The sequence below is a fragment of the Lycium ferocissimum genome, chromosome 8 (genome assembly GCF_029784015.1).
Source record: "Lycium ferocissimum isolate CSIRO_LF1 chromosome 8, AGI_CSIRO_Lferr_CH_V1, whole genome shotgun sequence".
NCBI lineage: Eukaryota > Viridiplantae > Streptophyta > Magnoliopsida > Solanales > Solanaceae > Lycium > Lycium ferocissimum.
The window spans coordinates 65,375,042-65,396,717 of NC_081349.1; the positions used below are offsets into that span (position 1 = coordinate 65,375,042).

The 21,676-nt window shown below is 39.0% G+C and overlaps 1 protein-coding gene across 3 annotated transcripts; it reads right to left on the reverse strand.

Annotated features, from left to right (window-relative positions):
• Nucleotides 1–14,724: 14,724 nt before the first annotated feature.
• LOC132068830 (uncharacterized) lies at nt 14,725–21,119 on the reverse strand. Of its 3 annotated transcripts, XM_059462565.1 has the most exons (10): nt 20,750–21,114; nt 20,471–20,631; nt 19,554–19,690; nt 19,167–19,431; nt 18,848–18,952; nt 18,589–18,717; nt 17,234–17,283; nt 17,034–17,131; nt 16,560–16,844; nt 14,725–15,311 (listed from the first exon to the last, which is right to left on the reverse strand). In XM_059462565.1, exons 3-10 carry the CDS (start codon nt 19,621–19,623, stop codon nt 14,811–14,813), a joined length of 1,503 nt encoding a protein of 500 aa, XP_059318548.1. In that variant the 5' UTR covers nt 19,624–19,690; nt 20,471–20,631; nt 20,750–21,114; the 3' UTR covers nt 14,725–14,810. The 3 variants fall into 3 exon arrangements, with proteins under 3 accessions (XP_059318548.1, XP_059318547.1, XP_059318549.1); XM_059462564.1 differs by lacking the exon at nt 20,471–20,631 and having other exon boundaries at nt 20,750–21,111; XM_059462566.1 differs by lacking the exons at nt 18,589–18,717; nt 20,471–20,631 and having other exon boundaries at nt 20,750–21,119.
• Between the last annotated feature and the right edge of the window lie 557 nt (nt 21,120–21,676).

Here is a 21,676-nt window from a genome sequence, read left to right on the forward strand (position 1 = left end):
CAAATCATATTCAAAATTCAAAGTTTTATATTTCAGTTCCAATCATCCTTTGATAGGGGAAATCATGTATACATAGATATAATATAATACACATAAGGTTTAATGCGGGCTTGTCCGTCACACACAAAAACCTTGCCAAAGAAAACCTTTTTAAACATTGAGTAGTATGTTCGAAAAGAGACATCTTAAAATTCCCGCTAAAAGCTAGCAAAAATATTACTCCTACTTTAACAATCTTTCTACGATGATTATTAATGATAAATTTCAAAACTTTAACCAAATTCTAAGAGTTCCCACCCTTAAAAGAAAAACTAAGGCTTTTTCATGCCCAAAAACGTGTTCTTGATCCCCAAGAATTCACCCATGGATTCCCATCACTTATAATACCCTATATTAGTATAAGTACCTTCAATAAAATCATAAAATATCAAAGGTCTTACCTTCAAGATAATTCCCAAATGTTTCTTTAACTTCTCTTTCTTCGATTTTAAAAAATCTAGAGTTTTGGAGGATGAACTAGTGTTAATCCACGTTAATGAAATGAAATAAGACTTGGAGTTTGAGTAAGAAATCACTTTATGAGGTTTGGAGAAGTTCTAAGGTCTTTTCTCCTCAAAAAGTCGGCCAAAAACGAAGTAGAATGAAAGATTTAAGAAAATTTCATGTTCTTGGTATTTATAGGCGGAGCTGTTCTGCTTTAGGGTCGGGGTGTTAAATGGGCAGGTTGGGCTGAAATTAGCCCAATCAAAATGGGCCTTTGGTAGTAAATGGTTTGGGCTAGCATTGGCCCAAAAGTTACTTGGGCTGAAATGGGCTAAAAATGGGCTGGGTCATGACCCAGCCCAACTTGATCCAGTTTTTTTGAAGGGTCTATTTTCTAGAAAAAATTTCGCGAAAAATATTTTTCTTCAAAATTATTTTCGCTGATTTTTTGTGAAAAATATTTTTGAAGAAAACATTTTCCGTGGTAAATATTTTCGAGAATATTTCCCTTCATATTAAACATATTTTCGTGAAAAATATTTCCCTTCATATTAAACATACCACAAACTTCTAACATATATGATTCAAGAAAAGTGTATACATAAAAAAAAATAAAGTATTCTCAAGCAATAAACCCAAGTTTAAGTAAATCTTAAAAATGGGCTAGTATTGGGCTAAGTTGGAGATTACTTTCAAATGGGCTATGTTGGGTTGGGATAAAATTAGCCCAATATGAAAATATCTTGAGCCCAACCCATAAAATTTTGGGCGGGTTGGGCGGGTCATCACCTTTTGGGCCAAATTTGATACCCCTAGCTTTAGCGTTTGCGCCACATAATGCAAAATGCCGGAGCATTTTGAAACGCATATAAAAAAATAATACCTGGCAACTTTGGGGTCAAAATGTGTCGCAAATGCGACCGCATAATGCGATATGCAAGGCATATCGGTCCAGAGGACTGTTCTGCGACCTTTCAGTAAAGTGATCATAACTTTTTCTTTTTACTCATAGCTCTGTTTGAGTTGGGCCTTATATCGTTGGAAAGGTATTTCAAAGGACTATAACTTTCATATTTTAAGTTTTCTCAGATTCCCAATGGAATTTCACGTAAACTAGCCAGAAGTCAGGCCTAACGTAAACTTAGTCGATTATATCAAATCTTACGCACCTCATTATTCGGATTGATCCTAAAATAACTATTTCCACCCAAATTAACTTCGAAAGGACTTCATAAATCTAAAATAACACATTATTAGCCTTTTAATATATTCACACCTAACCCGAATTTACGGAGTGTTATATGGAGAGCATCCTTTCACTATGGATGTTCAGTCCTTGGCGAATAGCATGGTGAGACTTGATATTTCGGAACCTGGTAAGGTTCTAGCTTCTGTGGAGGCACAATCTTCCTTATTGGAGCAGATTCGGGCTCGACAGTTTGATGATGCGAAGTTGCGTAAGATTCGAGACAAGATATTGCAAGGAAAGGACAAGGAGGCAATTCTTGATAATGAGGGTGTTTTGAGGATCAAGGGTCGCATATGTGTTCCCCAATTGGAGGATTTGACTAGATTGATTATGGATGAGGCTCATAATTCGAGGTACTCTATTTATCCGGGGGCTACAAAGTTGTATCGAATTTGAAATAGCATTACTGGGGTTGTAGTATAAAGAGGGTCATTGTAGAGTTTGTGCCTCGGTATTTGGATTCTAGTAAGTGAAATACGAGCACTAAAACCCTGGTGGGATTACTTAGTCCTGAGTGGAGGTGGAAACGGATTGCTATGGACTTTGTGGTAGGACTACCACAGACTTTGGGGAAATTTGATGCCATTTGGGTCATTGTAGACCGCTTGACTAAGTCTGTTCACTTCATACCGGTTCAGACCACTTACAATTCAGAGAAGTTGGCTAAAATCTACATCAGGGAGATAGTTTGTTTGCATGGGGTACCCATTTCTATCATTTCGGATCGAGAGACAAAGTTTACATCTCATTTCTGGCAGTCTATGCAAAAAGAATTAGGTACCTGGGTCGAGCTCAGTACAACATTTCACACTCAGATCAATTATTAGTCTGAGCGGTCTATTCAGGTCCTTGAGGATATGTTACAGGTCTGTGTGATTTACTTCAGTGGTCATTGGGATCAGTTCTTACCCTTGGCGGAGTTTGCTTACAACAATTATTACCATTCAAACATTGAGATGGCCCCGTTGGAGGCATTGTATGGTAGGAGGTGTCGTTCGTCACGGTTGGTTGGTTTGATGCTTTTGAGGTTAAGCCTTGGGGTACATATTTTCTACGGGACTCCTTGGATAAGGTCAACTTGATTTAGGAGAGGCTTCTCATAGCTCAGAGTAGACAGAAGAGTTATGCGGATCGGAGGGTTAGTGATTTGGAGTTCATGGTTGGTGAGCGGGTTCTGCTGAAGGTTTCACTTATAAAGGGTGTGATGAGGTTTGAGAAGAAGGGAAAGTTAAGTCCGAGGTACATTAGCCCTTTCGAGATTGTTCGGCGTATTGGTGAGGTACCCTATGAGTTGGCTTTGCCACCCGGTCTATCATGTGTTCATCCCGTATTTCATGTTTCGATGCTAAAGAAGTACCATTTGGATGATTCTTATGTGATTCAGTGGGATTCTACGTTGCTTGATCAGAATATAACCCTTGAGGAACAGACGGTTGCTATTCTAGATAGGCAAATTTGGAAGTTGAGGTCCAAAGAGATAGCTTCAATAAAGGTCCAATAGAAGCATCGTTAGGTTGAGGAGGCCACTTGGGAAACGTAGTCAGACATGCATAGTAGATATCCCAACTTTTCATTGATTCAGGTGCTTTCTTTCTCTTTGGCATTCGAGGAAAAACGTGTGTTTAAGTGGTGGATAATGTAATGACCCGTTAGGTCGTTTTGCCAATTTTACCTATTTTTCCCCAAATGACCCTTCCCTTACCTTTATTTTGACATATTAGACTTGCGGAGATGGGTGGCACAGTTATCGAGGCAATCCGATTAGTATCGGAGTGAAAAACCTAAGTATTGACTTCTTAAGTTTTGATTTTGGGAAAGCTTTGACCAATAGTTGATTTTTATATAAACGTGTCCGGAATGAAATTCTAATAATTCCATTAGGTCTGGAACGTGATTCTTGACTTTGTACAGTAGTTGGTTCGTGTCTCGAGGGGTTTGAGAAGGTTTTGAGTGTTCAGTTTCTAGATCATGGGTTCGTCTCCATGTCTTCAATGCATGGATCACTGCAGCTAACTCTAGATCATGGGTTGGATAATTTTTCTCATGTTTTCACAACTGCCTTGAAGCATAGGCAATCACCTTACCATGTTGCATCAACACATACCCTAACCCACCGCCTGAAGCATCGCAATAGACAACATAGCCTTCCGATCCGTCTGGAAGTGTCAGAACTGGGGCAGAAGTTAATCTATTATTTAACTCTTGAAAACTATGCTCATAAGCATCCGTCTATTGAAATTTTGCTGCCTTCTGAGTCAGCTTTGTTAGTGGCGCAGAAATAGAAGAAAAACCTTCCACAAATCTTCTGTAATAACCTGCCAAACCCAGAAAACTACGAATCTCCGTAGGTGTTGTAGGCCTTGACCAAGTCTTCACAGCCTCAATCTTCTGGGTGTCCACCCGAATGCCATCAGCTGCGATAATATGCCCCAAAAAGGTTACCTAATTCAACCAAAACTCTCATTTTGAAGATTTTGCAAATAGCTCTCGAGCCTGGAGAACTCCAAGGACAAGAGACGTAAATAGTCTGCATGTTCTGCCTCGGACCGAGAATATACCAGGATATCATCAATGAATACAATCACAAACAAGTCTAGGAAAGGCCTGAACACATTGTTCATCAAATCCATAAATACTTCTGGTGCATTAGTTAGCCCAAACGACATTACCCGGAACTCGAAATGACCATATCTCATTCTGAAGGCCGTCTTAGGAATATCTTCCTCCCTGACTCTCACCTGATGATAGCCGGATCTCAAGTCTATCTTTGAAAACCATTTGGCACCCTGTAGTTGATCAAATAAATCATCAATCCTTGGAAGCGGATATTTATTCTTGATCGTCACTTTATTCAGTTGTCTGTAATCAATACACATTCGCAAGGAGCCGTCTTTCTTTCTCACAAACAATACGGGTGCTCCCCACGGGGATGAACTAGGCCTAATAAAGCCTTTTTCAAGCAAGTCCTTCAATTGTTCTTTCAACTCTTTCAACTCTGCAGGAGCCATTCTATAAGGAGGAATAGATATAAGCTTGGTATCCGGTACCACATCAATAGCAAAATCAATCTCCCGCTTTGGGGGAAGGCCTGGAAGCTCATCCGAGAATACATCGAGAAACTCATCCATTCCGGGGATAGACTGAAGAGTCGGCGATTCGGCTTCTATATCTTGAACCCGGACTAAATGATAAATACAACCTTTCGCGATCATCTTCCTTGCCTTGAGATAGGAAATAAATCTACCTCTCGGGGATGTTATATTTCCCTTCCATTCCAAAACTGGTTCTTCCGAAAACTAGAAGCGAACCATTTTCGTCCTATAATCAATATTGGCATAGCAAGAAGCCAACCAATCCATGCCCATAATAACTTCAAAGTCCACCATTTTCAACTCATGCAAATCAACCATAGTACGATGATCACAAATCACAAATACACAATTTCTATATACTCGGCTACCTATTACCGGATCACCAACAGGTGTAGATACCTTGAAAGGTTTGATTGACTCTGGCTTTACCCCAAATCGACCAGCAATATAAGGAGTAGCATATGACAATGTGGAGCCCGAATCGATCGATGCATATACATCAAGAGAAAATACCGATAATATACCTGTGACAACATCAGGAGAGGACTCAAGATCCTGTCGTCCTGCCAGAGCATAAATACGGTGCTGAGGACCACTAGAACTGGGCGCTCCTCCTCTACCTCTACCACGGCTGGCTGGCGTCTGTGAACCTTGCCTCGAAGGGCTTATAGATGACGAAGACCCCGCTGCTGACCCGGTGGCCTGAACTGTCCCTCTAGTACCTCTCGAAGGGCAATCATGCGTGCTATGGCCTGGCCGACCACATGCATAGCAATCATCTGAGCGTAACTGACACTGCCCCAATGTAACTTCCCGCACTGAGAACATCGTGGCATGGGTGGCCTTGCCTGGCCCGAGTCGCCTCTATACTGAGAACCTGAAGCTCTAAAACTCTGACTCGGCCCGGAGTGAGTAGATCTATCAAATCTCTAGCCCGTAAATTGTGGAGGTGCACTAGTCATGGAATGGCCTGAATGCCTAGAAAAATGCTGTCTTTGCCCTCCTCTGAACTCACTAATCGGACCTGAAGATCTAGCCCTCTTGTTATACCCTCTTTCATGCTCTCGCTCACTTCTTTGCTGTTGTTTGCTTTCCTTTAAATTCTGGGCATGGGCTTGAATGCGGGAAATGTCCATATTGTCCTGAAGTAATGCAGTCAAGCACTTATCCATTAAGTGTGCCCCTAAGCGCTCACAAACCGATACACCCGATCACCCATATCCGCTACCATGGACGGAGCATAGTTAGCCAAAGAATTGAAGCGGTGACTATACTCTAATGCACTCATACTTCCTTGTCTAAGATTTAAGAACTTATCGGCTCTAGCCCGCCGAACCTCTGGGGCCAAGTAGTGTCGTAGGAAAGCATCAACAAATTCTTGCCATACCGGGAGAGGTGCATTGGCTCCCCTAGAAGACAACCAAACCGTATACCAATGAACCGCTACATTCTGCAATCTATATAATACTAACTCCACCCATTCAACGTCGGAAGCATGCATTAACCGAAGTGTCCTCATCATTCAATGAATAAAGCTTTGAGAGTCCTCATCTGATTTTGACCCGAAGAATTCCGGAGGGTTCAAGCTAATAAAGTCACTGGCTCTTGCACTAACCGCCTTATCACCATGACTCATACCTTGCTGCTGGGCCTGAGCGGCGACTAACTGAGTCAACAATTGAATGGCCTCTTTCATCTCTTGGCCCGAAACCTCTGGTGGAGGAGCTAGGGGTGCTGGAGCTGGGGCTGAGGCTCCCTCACGCTCCTCGGAAATGAGCAACGAGTGAGAGGACTGAGATTGAACCTTATTCTGGGACACACCTCCCTCCATATCCGTTGGCGGTACTCTTTCAGCCCGCCTTTCTGCCACTGTCCTGCCCTTTTAGGCTGCCGTAGCTTTCCTCTTTACAGGCATTTCTGACATACATAACACACAGTTAGAGGAACAAAAATTCTTATATCATGGCTCTATCGCACGATCTTATGAAGAAAGAAGGTCATTCTGTAATGACCCGTCCGGTTGTTATTTAATATTTCGTGAAACCATAACATATTTAGGTCAAGGATTGTAAATATTGAGCTTCATGTAAGAGTTAAGAGTGGGAAAAATTAATTTTGGAAGGGTTGGAAAATGTTGTGCCAGAATTTAAGGCCGACCGCTATAGCAGTACTGCTATAGCGGCCTGAGGACCGCCGCAGCGGTCCACGCGGAAACATTGTCTGAAATTTGATACTCAGTCTATTTTTCTCTCCTTTTTCAACAAAAGACTTTCAAGGGCTGCTCCTAGGGTTCCTCGTGAAAAAAAAAAACCTTAGCCCCTAAAAAGAAGAAAACCCTTCTAATCCTTTTTCCCACCTTTCCCTACGAAGGATATCCGCTCATGGATTCGGATGGAGGTTAAGAAGATGAGCAATCCATGGAGAATCAAATATCTGTTCGCCAAAGAGGTAGGTTACGATTTACTTTAGTTAGACTTTGATTAGCTAATCGTATATATGCTTAGAGTTGATGGGAGAATGCATGCTTAGGTCTTCGGACACCGGAGTTTGGAGAGACGTACTTGTAATATGATTAAAATAGGGTATAATTAGGGCTAGGATAATAATTATTTAGTTTAATAGGAAGTGATGTTGTCGCTACGGAGATACCTCGTATTTTCTTAATGCTACCCTAGGAGGGGGAGTGAATTCCGTGTGTATATCTTATTGTTGAACGTTCGTATGGTTATTTCCTTGAAATTAGGAGGTCGTATTAATTGAATTATATGGAGTTGGTTTTGCATTACGCCTATCAAGGGCTGGGATTATGGTTGATTTGTCATGTAGTTTTGTGCATTGCAACTGCTGTGTTCATGCGGAAATACAGGTAACAGGAAAGGCATGAGTATCGCATTGTGTTATCTGGCCTTGTGGCCGTGGGATCGAGTACTTGGATTACATAAATGTATATGGATTAACGTGTCTCGCGTCTGAGGTTCTTTCCAGAGTGGAGGTTTGTGCTCAGGTCCGAGGAGTATTCCGGAATGAGTGGTACATGGACACCATGGGTTCCCTGCAGGTTATGGCTATCGAGCAAAGACATCAGATAGCGTGTATGTACAGCGTGTCGGGTCTTGCATCACATTTGCATTGCACTGCATTCTCATGATTTATTGTTATACATGTGTGTATTACTGTCGTTAACATTGTCCATTAAACCGTGTGTATTGTTGAGAGCCTGGTGGGGGAGGGGTTACACAAGGTAAGTGTAGTGTTGGTCGTTAGATATTGATTTATTTCCCTAGAGACATCGTATCATAGTAATAAGGTGAATAGGTGGACTCTTTAAACAATAAGTGTAAAAGTACAATATACGACAAATGTGAACACGAGAGTTACTAGGTTGGAATTTAGTAGAATACCCTATGGTTGGGGAATAAAATAAGCGAGCATCGGGAGTAAAGAAGTAAGGGGGGCAGTATGGTAATGGTTATTATCTAGAATCTTGAGGTTCTTTGACTTATCTGCTTACCCTATTAACTTTATATTGTATTGCGTGAACTAAACTTAGTCGACCTATGATGCTTACTAGTACGTGTGGTGTACTGATACTAATCTTGCTACGCCCTTTTTAGGGTGTAGCTGTGTTGTAGGTTTTAGCTGAAGTTTCGCCGTAAGGATCTATTGGATATTCTCCTACAGCTTCGCCTATCTCACTCCCGATGGAGGCTGTGTCATTTATCTTGTCTTCTTGTATTTTAGAAGCTCTTGTACCCATCTAGACTAGATCCCGGGGTTTTATTTCGGATTTATTTTTATTGAAACGAGTCTGCAATAAATGTCTACGTTTAATTTTATTATTTTTAAGGATTATTGTCACATGCTTTTAAGTGTTGGGTTTTATTGGTCAGGGTTCGCCTACTAGCTTGTCATATGGTAGGTGCCCGCACGACCCGTGGGTTGGGTCATGACAGTTGGTATCAGAGCCCTAGGTTACCGGTCTCACGAGTACAAGAGCAAATGTCTAGTAGAGTCTTACGGAATGGTACGATGACGTTCGTGCCCGTCCGCAAAAAGCTATAGGACATCTAGAAGTTTCCCTTCGTTCATTCCATCGTGCTACCCCAATACGTCGTCCCCTAGTTGGATCCAATTGGTTTCTGGTCGATTCCAATTGGTATCTTGACGGGCAAATTGGTATCTGTCGATTCCAATTGGTGTTGCTCTATTTCGATTCCCTAGATACATCGTATCACAGTAATAAGGTGAATAGGTGGACTCTTTAAACAATAAGTGTAAAAGTACAGTATACGACGGAGGTGAACACAGGAGTTACTAGGTTGGAATTTAGTAGAAAACCTTATGGTTGAGGGAATAAAGTTAAGCGAGCATCGGGAGTAAAGAAGTAAAAGGGGGGGGTATGGTAATAGTCTTTATCTAGAATCTTGAGGTTCTTTGACTTATCTGCTTACCCTATTAACTTTATATTGTATTGCGTGAACTAATCTTAGTCGACCTATGATGCTTACCAGTACGTGTGCTATACTGATACTACTCTTGCTACGCCCTTTTTGGGGTGTAGATGTGTTGCAGGTTTTAGCTGAAGTTTCGCTACAAGGGTCTATTGGATATTCTCCTACAGCTTCTCCTATCTCACTCCCGGCGGAGGCTGTGTCATTTATCTTGTCTTCTTGTATTTTAGGAGCTCTTGTACCCGTCTAGACTTAATCCCGGGGTTTTATTTCGAATTTATTTATATTGAAACGAGTCTCTAATAAATGTCTACATTTAATTTTATTATTTTTAATGATGATTGTTACATGCTTTTAAGTGTTGGGTTTTATTGGTAAGGGTTCGCCTACTAGCTTGTCATATGGTAGGTGCCGGCACGACCCGTGGGTTGCGTCGTGACACATTCATTCCTAAAAATGCCCACAGCCTCCTGTTTATAAGTGTGGCGCGCAACACACCCATAAATAAGACTCTACTAGACACGGCTCGTAGACACACCCTAGGACGGAACTGCTCTGATACCACTTTTGTCACGACCCAACCAGAGGGCCATGACGGGCACCCGGAGCTAACCCATCGGGCACCTCTCATCATACTTTCACAATCATATCTAGGCGAGCCACATGGCCCGCTAACAATCTCTACGTATCAATAATACCATTTCCATTAGGCTAAGACACTTTTATACCAACATCAACTATGCCCATTTACATATACACAAGCCGAAAAGACTAGCAAAATGATATACAAAAATATGAGCCGACAAAGCTACAAGACATCTAACTGTACACAACTATCTACGAGCCTCTAAAGAGAGTATGCAACATCATATAGACGGGACAGGGCCCGCCATGCCCATATATATACACAAAAGAATAGTACCAATAGTCACAGCCTCCGAATCAAGCGGAGCTCCCCACTAGCCTCTCGAACAAGCAACCTAAGGATCAAGTCTATCTCCCTGTCCACCTGCGGGCATGATGCAGTGTCCACAACAAAAAGGACGTCAGTATGAACAATGTATTGAGTATGTAAGGCATAATCAATAACATAATAGAAGCATGATAATAATATAAGATAGAAGAGTCATGGGATGATAGAGCCATTTGTACCTTTAACGATGTCCATCATACTTTCTTACCCTCTTTCTAATGGGAACCTTTAATTACATATGCTTACATATATAGTAGTACCATACCCGACCATAGAGGTTCGGTGTCTTACATACTCAGCCATGACAAGGCTCGGTGTTATACATACCTGGCCCTACCAAGGCTCAGTGTTATCCGTACCCAACTGCAGTGGTGCGCGCGCGATAAATATCGTACCCGGCCATATAAGCTCGGTGTTCTTAATAATCATACTTTGACATGCATATATATACATATACATAGGAGTACATACATATTCTCAACATCATCATCATCATCATCATCACTCTCATTATGTCCTTCCTTAGAGAATTAACTATCATAGGATGAGACCAATGGTATCGTCAGAATATCAAGAATCATGAGCTTTAGTGATTCTAGGAATGAAGTCATCTTGGAAGACATTATGGAATTCAAGTGAAGGTATACAACAATCGAATCATGCCTTAAGGAAAGAAGGGTTAGCCTTACATATCTCTTTGTCTTCTTAACTACTTAATGTTCACCGCTAAAGCTTGAGAAATCTACATTTAAAAAAGATTCATACCAAGGTTAAGTCTTAAGGACACTCTTAAATTCAAACTAGAATAATTCATGAGCTAACGAGAATTGGGCAGCATTTCCCCTATTTTCTCTACTTTTACCGAATTTCAGAACAACCCCTAGCAAAAATGACATTATTAGCAATACCATAATCAAGAGACTTTACTCAAATTAGGCATCATTCAATCCCCAGAACTCCTTCTCAAGATCATTCATAACAATATCTACAACACAACACCATACATACTTACATACAATACTTCATCAACATCGTTAGTATCACCTACAACAAGATTATACTCATAACATGCCAAGAATTTTAATTCAAGTTAACCTATAGCTCTTAATATCCTCAAGTTCACACTTGAACTTTATTTTCACTTTTTTTCCTTTATCCACATGGTATAACAATCAAACAACCTTAACCATATGTAAAACATGTGAATCTTACTTTAATCACTCAAGAACAAGTCTTGGATCAACTTACTCCTCTAAAGTGAAGTCTCCAACATCAACACCAAAGGGAAATCTTGAGTTCCACAAACCCTAGCAAGCTTCTTAGCACTTGAACCTCTTGATTCTCTTAGATTTGGATTGGATTAGTTTATAGACCTAGAGAGAGGGTTTTGGAGAGCTCAAGGATGTGATTTGGGAAAATGAAATGTCCAAATGATATGAAATGAAATATATAAAGCGTAACTTACAATCCCATCGGGCAATCCTACGCGCACTTTGACGAACCATCAAAATTCCTACGGTCCGTCAAAGTGCACCGTCAAAGTGGCCAGCCCAACATAGTTCACTGTGACCATTATACGGTGGTGCTCCGCCATTTTACGGGCCGTCAAATGGTCCGTCAAACTGCCATCTTCCGATAAGTTGCTCCTTTCGATTCGTTTGACTCCCAATCCTTATGGAACCTTCTTGGCACTTGCATAACACTTAATTAACCATACAAGAGGCCCCATAGCCCCTCCTCAAGACATTACTAAATAATATTAGCTCAATTATAGCGAAAACCTTTCCAAACATGACTTACATCTCACTTCCTTCAACGAACTTAGTTCACATTTTCATATGACTTCAAAATCCTATGGTACACACTTTAAGCTATCTAATACTTTCCTTAATCTCATAAGGACTTCTTATTCACCATAAGCTCGCATTAGTCTACTCACAATGCAACAATCCGAAATCTCCGAGATGTAACATATGCATTCATCATCATACACATTTGCCTTCGGGGCTATGCATTCATCATCATATACATTTTCCTTCGGGGATATACAGATATGCGCATTGACTTCGGGGTTGTACAAAGATACAGTTTTCCTTCGGGGCTATACATTCATCATCATATACATTTGCCTTCGGGGCTATGCATTTGTCTTCGGGGATATACATATATGCGCATTGCCTTCAGGGCTATACAAAGATACAGTTTGCCTTCAGGGCTTTGCATTCATCATCATATACATTTGCCTTTGGGGATGTACAGAGATACAGTTTTCCTTCGGGGCTATTTACATTTGCCTTCAAGGCTATTTTACAGTTTAGCTATGTACATGCCACTTCTCGATAGGGCCAGCTGCTTTTATAGTGTTGTACATGTTATAGGAGTCACAGAAAGGTAAGTTATGCCTAGATTATCCTTGACTCCTCGCTTACTTTCAGTATTACAGCTTTCAGTTATTTAGTTGCCTTACATGCTTGGTACATTATTTCGTACTGACGTCCCTTTTGCCGGGGGCGCTTTATTTCATGCCTGCAGGTCCTGATAGACAGACAAAGAGATCTCCCCAGTAGACAATACAGAGTATCAGCTTGATTGGTAAGCTCCACTTCATCCGAAGTTACCAGGTCCAGAGTTGGTATTATTTTGTGTATATAGAGATGATAAGTAGGTCGGGGCCCTTTCCCGACCACAGTACAGTTTGACCTTTTTAGAGGCTTATAAACGTGTCCTGTATATTTAGTATAATAGTATGGTGGCCTTGTCGGCCCTTGTTTATATCTTGCTTTGGGTTTTGCTGTTGCAAAGACATATGTCGGCCTTGCCGGCCCAGATTGTTGTACGCATGTTCAGAGTTCGTAAGTTACAGATGGTACGCTCGGGGTCATACGTATGTTCAGAGTTCGTAAGCTACATATGGTATGCTCGTGGTCATGTAAGGCACCAAGTGTCGGCCACGCCTCCCTAGGTTTGGGGCGTGACAACAACCAATAATCTTGAATCTAGGATAAGAAGAAAGAAAGGATAAATCTAGAATTGAAATGCAATCAATTAACCCAAAGAAACAATGAAGAGAATCTAGGAACTAATTAGATTAGCATTCAAATACAAAATATAATCCAAAGGGAGAAGAGGTGAACACATGAATTATCTATTCGTAGTAATTCAAGAGAGGTTCAAAAGGAGGTATGAGACAATCACCAACTCTCAAAAGAGTAATCTACACTCATAATCCAACACAATCTATCTTCCAAAAGGAAGACATAATAGCCTATTTGTACTAGGATTTATTATCTAAGCAAAAATACTAAAATACCTTTTACCTTATGGGCCTTCTATTTAAGACTAAAAACATGGGTCTTCTCTCTTCTTTTGGGGTCCTAATAGTCTTGGGCTTTGTTTTCCATTCTTTAAATATCCACATAAGCATAGTGTGGATCTTGAAGTTCGGAACGAAGCCTCCAATTTCATGATGGCCACCCCATATCCCATCAGTTGTTCTATATGTTCAATGTTAAGTTAACATCATTTGAATTGGAGTTCTAATTTAGAATTCTAACGTATATAATTGAATCACAATTGAGTTTAAACTATTAATCCTTACATTTTTCGTAATCAACCAATTTATTATAAATTTAATTTTTCTAATAACATAGCGCTACGCAAAACTAAACATTATGGAGTCAATTTCGACTTAGTTCAAGTCCGGTTAAGCTCGATTGGACTCGGCTGGGGCTCGACTCATTACCGAGGCCTATTTACCAAACACCAAAAAATAAGTAAATCACTTATTTAAAACAAAAAAAATCATGAAGAACATTTTCCTCCATACCAGACACACCCTTAAGTGTAATCTCGAATATTAGTTTATGAGGTAAGCATTGTACTTCATACAAAAATAAGACATCTTTTGATAACGAGTTAATTGTTTACCAACGGGTACTTATTTTTGTTTTGTTATATCTCTCATACTCGTGCTTGGCTTAATTAGGTTATGCCTTACCCCACAACGTGTCTTTTATTTGTTGGAAACTAATAACATGGGACCTACTGCTCAAAGATTGAAATTAGATGACTAGTGAAAATTAAACTCCATTCAAAGAGGTGGTCTCAACGAGTGTCTCCCTGATCAACTGAGCTCCTAATTCAGGAATTTTGAGAACTTACAAATATAAGTCATTTAACTCAAAAGCTTTTGCATATTCAAGTTAATAAATGATTTCCAAATAAACTGGATTAAGCAACCTAACACTCTTAATCAATGTCATGACAAGTGATGACCAAACTAAATTTAAAACAAACTACAAGCTGATTGTATTTTCAATCCTTCTTTTTGAATTCACTTATTTCTTTTTCTTTCAAATTTCTTTTTTCTGAGGTGTCACACAAGATAAGACAAAAAGATGAAAAAGGAAACTAAATGGTACTTTTCAGCGATTACTAGCTAAAACAAAACCATATCTAGACATGCTAATCAGAGTATGTTGGAAAAATATCTGATATTTCAGTTCCAGCTAGTTATTGGAACTTGATTGTTCAAAGGATTTGATCTAACATTACATGCATAGCTAACGAAGCTTCTTTCTTTTCTTACCGAGTTCCACAAGCAAAGTTAACAGAGCTTCACACATTTCACTAGCGTCTGGTTCATATGGATCCTTCCTCCATGAGGAATATACCATCCAAGCATGATCAAGCTTCATGTCTGGCTTTACCACCATTGAACCGGGAACTTCAGCATCACGACAGGTCACTAGACCATCACTCTTCTCTCCGTACCTTAGTTGCAGGTGAAGTGCACAAAGAGCCAGTGCAGCAGAAACAGGAGCTATGACTGGCACCTTGCAGCCTGCTTGGATGACATTTTCCGAGTCTTCGTCACCAAATCCAGGCAAAGGTAGCCAGGGAAGTTCTGCATGTGCTATATGGGACATTGTTGCTATTACATTCAGTGCTATACTGGCTTCAGAATGGAAGGAGATGAGAGGAATATCATCAGGAAGCTTGTGCTTTTTTATGAACTCCTTCCGCTTCTCATATGTGAGATCCTCTAGTGCCCTTATATCACCCTAATACAGAATGATTTTACTTGATCAATCAAAACATCAAGCATAGTCATGCAGACGTATGCCAAGGCATTTTTAGAATATTGTGTATATACGTCTAAGCCAGATAAACTTGCACGTATAAAAGAAACAAAGCTGAACGAAGTGAAAGAGAAACGTGAAACAGGCATACGATGTGTGTATCGAGAACAGACATAGAAAAGAGAATATCAATCATTTATAACCATGACAAATTTCACCCCATTAAGCAAATTTGTCTACTAGTGGCAGTATTAATAAGCCATCTTACAAATGCTTTTTACAATGCCTCATGTATTGATAGAATGTTTGGTTAGGAACTTAAATATTACCAGAGGTACAAGCTAAGTTTCTTAACGTGTAACACTCTGATTAATAGCTTACAACTTCCATTTCTTTATATTCTAGTCCTTTACTATAAGAACTTGATAATGAAAGGGTCGTAGGTAGAACTAAGGGAATAATCATATTTGGTTCGGTAATGGAATCAATAGCTTTCCTGAACAGGGATATAGATCTAACTCTTGCTCTTGGACTGGTTAGTCAATTCATGCAGAATCCAAGACATAAACCCTCGTCGGGATAAACAAGCAAGGGTTTCATCCTCTACTTATGGGAATGCTACTTCGAGAAATGCTGCTTCAGGATAAACTAGATATGTTGCGAGAGAAACTGGAGATTTTCCTATGGCTTGGACCCTTTCACTCGAGAACTCAAAGGGGGGAAAGAATTCTTCAAAATTTCCAACAAGTCTCTTTTCTTTTTTTGGGGTGGAGCAGACAGGAAATAGAATCTTACAATTTATGAGAAGCAATTCATTTCGACTCGATTATGGAAATCCTACCCCCAGGATCTGAACTTTTTGCAAATTTCCACTTCTTCGTTCCCTTCCATTAGTAGCTCCTTGTGAATAAAGTGTGTCGATATATGTTAAAAAATCTAAATGGGATGTTTCCAAAAGAAGTTCACTTTTTAGCTTTTGATGTTATCAAGCTCTAAGGCAAAATTAAAGGTATTCAAAAACTTATAAATATGCATAAAAAGACAGTGTTACCTTGTGGAACTACAAAACTTTAAGATATAAATTAAGAACACCAATGTTTGGCAAACTGGCTGCAATCCTAGTGCTAAACGTAGCCTTGAATTGGCTATACATCCCAACATGGAAAAGAATTGGACATTTCAGCATTATAGTTTTTAACTAACCAAAAATAGTTGTTGACAATGCATTACCTTAATTAACTTGCATATTAAAAACTCCATGATCCTTCGTGTTTCCTTATCAGCAATCTGTCCGTCACGAAGAATATCTGATGCAACAGGTGTTCCACCATAAGGGCTCTGCACAAATGCCAGTCCTGCAACTTTATCCTTTAATTCATGCCAATATTTTGACAAAGCAGCGGCAGCATCAACCCCACCCTTACTGTGACCAAGCAGCATGACATGTTTTCCCGACCCCCAGTGTAACTCCTCGATGTATTGCTTCAGTTCCCACGCATTTTTTTCTACAGATGCCTTCATTTGGTGATAAATGATCCAACAGCAACACAGAAGTATAGTTTGAAGAACATTAAAAGAAACTTCCAGAGAGAAAATTCATATATTTGCAACACAGAAGTATAGTTTGAAGAACATTAAAAGAAACTTCCAGAGAGAAAATTCATATATTTGCAGACTAGACTTTGTTTATCTACTCGTACATACCTCACTATGAATCTTAGCAATATGGCAAGTTAACCCCATCTTTGAAAAGAACTTCTTAGTGCTCACAAAATATAAGGGACCGTGATTGCTGAAAAACCCTGTTATAATGATGTCACCAAAAGAAAAGCTCGTAAGAGAATGAAATTCGGAACATGTTGACAATCTGGAAATATTAGTACCCAGCAGGAGAATTATTAAACCTGGAATTAGTAGATAAACAAAAGAATCGGGCAGTGTGTGCTGTCCATTCCTAAAAAAAGGAAGAAAAAAGGCAAAATAATATTGTCGTTAATTGGCAGTTCGGCATTTGCGACGAAATATTCGAATTAACTTAAAGACTGAACCAGAGACAGTAATCTCAGAAACACTCACCCAAATAATAGGACTAAAATTCATTAATAACTAGAGATAATCCTGTTGGGTTAACACAGTTGTATTGCGGTATAGGACTCCAAAAGAATGTGAACCAAGAAAAGTGAAGATAAATATCCATATGTTTTCACATGTCCTTCAGTAACAAAAGCCACTTGCACAGGAAATAAACAATTAGACAATACATATATAATGGCTTTGATATATCCTGAGCTATTGATCAGAACATGAACCTTTCAGGAAGGAAGAAAATCTCAGAGAGAGCAAACTGATTTTCAATGTTAGCAACTCGTAAGTATACAAAAGCAAAGCATCCCCCAAAATATTAACAGGCCAAACAGAAAATGCAAAAATAAAACGTCTTTGCTGGTCCCTCCTTTATTTGCAGTTACCGAAGAATCGTTTAGCGAACGCAAAAGCTAATGGGTATAGAGTAATACCACTCAATGTTAAGACCTTCTGTTTCTTTGGAACAGGATAATTTAGCCACTCAATGTTAAGACTTGAAACAAGAATGATCTTTCAGGACTTGTCATATTCACAAGACGTCATAATCAGACAAATGGTGTTCACAATCCGTAACGTAAAAGAGTAATAATTTGTATTGCTGAAACGAAGCTTTTCAAAATTGTTTGTGTACCATATTTCAGAATGACCGTGTCAATCTATAACATAGAGAATCAGCAAAATGACAAGCATATGATATTGTTTGGTCGATTTCATTCAAATTGGCCGGACTTCACTCTAACAAAGTTGATATCACAACTATCACTTTAAGAAGTTACAGATAATTTCTTTCGTCACCACACGGAGTAGCAATAAAAGGTCGAAGAATCTATAGATTCATAGCAATATAAGTCATCAATCCCAGGGTTCTAGGTTGAGCCAGTAAAACAATAAGCTCAAAATTAACAAACAACCAGCTCAGTACCATGAAATATGGCAACAGCCTTGGAAAGAATCTCATCAGCTGAACATAGAACCCTTTATTGATGGCTTATTTGTGTGGTTTCCTATTCAAGTTATTCAGCATCTATCTTAATTGATAAAAAGGAAAAATGGCCAAGAACTCACCACTGACAAGATAATATGTTCTCTTTACTTTGGAAAACTGCATTTTACAAAGACAAAAATCTGGCTTTGTTTCTATTTCCGAAGTATCTAGTATGATCCAACATTTTACCTAATATCTTGTAGTAGTTCTCTAAATCTAGCTGAACCATCAACAACAGGAGCCATTTCAGGAGCTTGTTGCAACCACCCGATGTCATCAGAAGACCCACGCAAGGTTTTACGTACACGGTATATAACACTGAAGAGGTTAGTGAAGAGTAAGTAATTGGAAACTAAAAGGATGCATTTCAAATTGAAGAAATGATCTAAAATACTCATCAAACTTCAAATACTTATAATTTACCAACAGTCAGAAAGCGATTACTAACCTCTGAACTCGAAGTAGAGCACATCTGATATGAGATATGAAACACCTCCAAGAGGCCAATGTAAGTTTCCAAGTAAATCTCAGACCGTATACTGGAAGCATCAACCTACAACCAGATCAACCAACTTCAGAATAAATTAGGACAGTCATGACTATGTAATGGTGGAAAGAGACATGTGCTAATAGAAAATAAAACCAAGATAAGTTGATCTCTTATATTTGGAGTTCTAATTCTGGTTCTGAAAAATCAAGGAATCCATAGAGATCCTGCATAATGACCTTGAAGTAGGATGAGAAAAGCATACAAATGAAAATATTACCCTTCAAAAATGAGGCTGAAACCTCCAAAACTTTGATTACTTCTTACAATTTCTAATATTGAATTTACAGCCAAGTTATCATTGAGGTCGGAGGATCTTCTTGCATGAACTCTATAGCTCGTTCCTGTGTCGGATACTCTTGAAGGAAATGAGCAAGCCTCAGGAACAGTTCTACAACCCCCGTCATTGGTAAAGCTTAAAAGCTGACAACCACAGCCAACTAAATATTCTGACCACCCAAAGATATCTATGCAGATGAGATCCTCTGCAATAGAATCGAACAAAGAGCAACTTTTATTATATAGGAAGCCATAGACAGAGAACGTAAAACAACAGATGTTCAGGGATTGTATATTTCGCACATGGATAAGTTTTTGGAGAACTCACCAATAAATTGAACAAATTGCTGGGCTATATAAGAGCCCAAGCTTGCAAGATGTAAGAAGGGGTCCTCCATGTTGCATCAGAAGTGAAATGTATCAAGATCCCGTTTATATAATATCATGATCAAGTACAGGAGGAAGCTGCAAAGGACCAGTAAATGGACTCATAAATCAGATCAGCCAATTCAAACAGCAGAAGAAAAGATCAAATCTTTACAGCCACAACTGTCAAGATTAGATTAGAGAGGAAGATAAAAACCTCAAACTCAGAAATGTTTAGTGAAACAGCTCTCTCTAAGTATGTGAGCTTAGGTAACAATGTTGTCGCAATAAACAGCATAAAGCCCCAGCTGTGACAAAAAATATGAACACTGATGTAAGTCAAAGATCGCATTAAGTAATGTGTACAACACACTTTACACTAACTGCTCAGGGAACACCAATGATTTCTCCGTAGATATACTAATCCCACTATGTAAAGCTCTTTTAAAATTACAACAGAAATGAATTCAATGTATCAGACGGAATCTAGGTTCATTTCAACACAAGATTGGTCATGAATAGAACACACAGATTCCTATATGCTGAGAAAAGGTACACCACTATTTCTTTAACCTGAACATTCAATCAATGCAAACGCTAATGTTTACCAATAAAATTAAGAAAGTAAAAGGCACCAATGTTTTAATTTCTACAAGAAACCAGATAAGCATATAGCAACTGCTAGTTTTTGCACTATCTTTCAAGAGAAACAGATAGCACCTAATCTAACAAACTTTCAATCCCTTGAAACAGAATAGTCCTTTGAAACAAACACACATATGTCATCTTCCATCACCAAAATAATCTGATAAGATATTCAAATCAATTAAAACTAACCATAACCAGATGGGTTTTCATTAATTACAAAAATGGTACTACCAGACTATGTTGCTTGGACTCTCCAAAGTTATGATGGGTGCCTGTCGGATTCTCAAAATTAGTGTATTTTTGGAGAATCCGAGACGCGTGCGGCAACATTTTTGCAGAGTCCGAGAAACACAGCTACGAGATAGATCGTCCTAGCGCAATAAAAGCAAATGCTTCCAATCCGAAAACAGTAAAAACAGGACAGAATCAGTAGAATTGAAATGAATGCAATCATATTTCAAAAATAAAGTGCTAAAGAAACAAAGACCCACAAAGCAGAGAGTAACTTACAGTGAGATGTGAGAATCAAAGCGCCACATTCAAAGAGAAACCCAACAGCATGACAACCCCATAAATATAGCCAAAATCTACATCGATCCCAATTCCCAATAAAGCATAAATTTACCAAAAATATAAAATAATACTAACCACGATCTGCTTGTGAAATTATTTCTATAGAAAAGAGAAAAGAAAAAGCAACCGTATAAATTAGGAGGAAACTGATTGGAAGTGGAAATGGAGTTATAAATAGTGAAGTGGAGGAACCAAGCAATCTTTATCCATAATGGCCCACATGGGGGTCACTTTCAGACCAAGAATCTAAACTTAAACAAATGGGTTTTCTTCAATCTTTCGAAAAAAGCCCTCCAGATTTCGAATCTATTTTCATTAAGCGACCTTGTTAACTGTAGAAAACGGAAAATGGTGAAAAATGTAACTGAAAAGCAGTGATTCTGTACTATATTACTCTGTCTTAATTTATTTTCCTTTTACAATTCTTTAATTCTAATATATCACGTGGCATGTTTAAAATCACCGGAGTAAACAATAGTATTTTGGGATATTATATATATTTTTAATTTCTTCTTTTATTCTTAATAAAATGATCTAGAACCACATAAATATTTATAATTTATTTTAAATTATAATTTTTGAAAGCCTTAATTTATTTCTTAAACTCCATATCTAATCAAATGATATTATATAAATTAAGACGGATGGCACAGGTAACAACCATCCAAACACTGTGTTAGGACAGCGTGAGGACGTAAGAGCACACGTGTTGGTAAGTTGAACGAGTGTTGAGGCAGTCAGCAGGGTGAATAACGGGACCCGTTGAAGCTGTCAACTTTGATTGCTTTTCAGAGAGGAAAGTACACATGGTTTCTTCATTTCATTGGTTTCATGCTGACAAATGCAATTTAAAGCTCTCCACGA

Excerpts from the sequence above, each read along its gene's own strand:
- LOC132068830 (XM_059462565.1), bottom strand. The coding sequence starts at position 19,623 with ATGGAGGACCCCTTCTTACATCTTGCAAGCTTGGGCTCTTATATAGCC. Across the intron at positions 18,718-18,847 it reads GCTCTACTTCGAGTTCAGAG|TGTTATATACCGTGTACGTA; the intron begins GTTAGTAATCGC and ends TAACCTCTTCAG. Across the intron at positions 17,284-18,588 it reads GAACTACTACAAGATATTAG|GAATGGACAGCACACACTGC; the intron begins GTAAAATGTTGG and ends TCCTTTTTTTAG.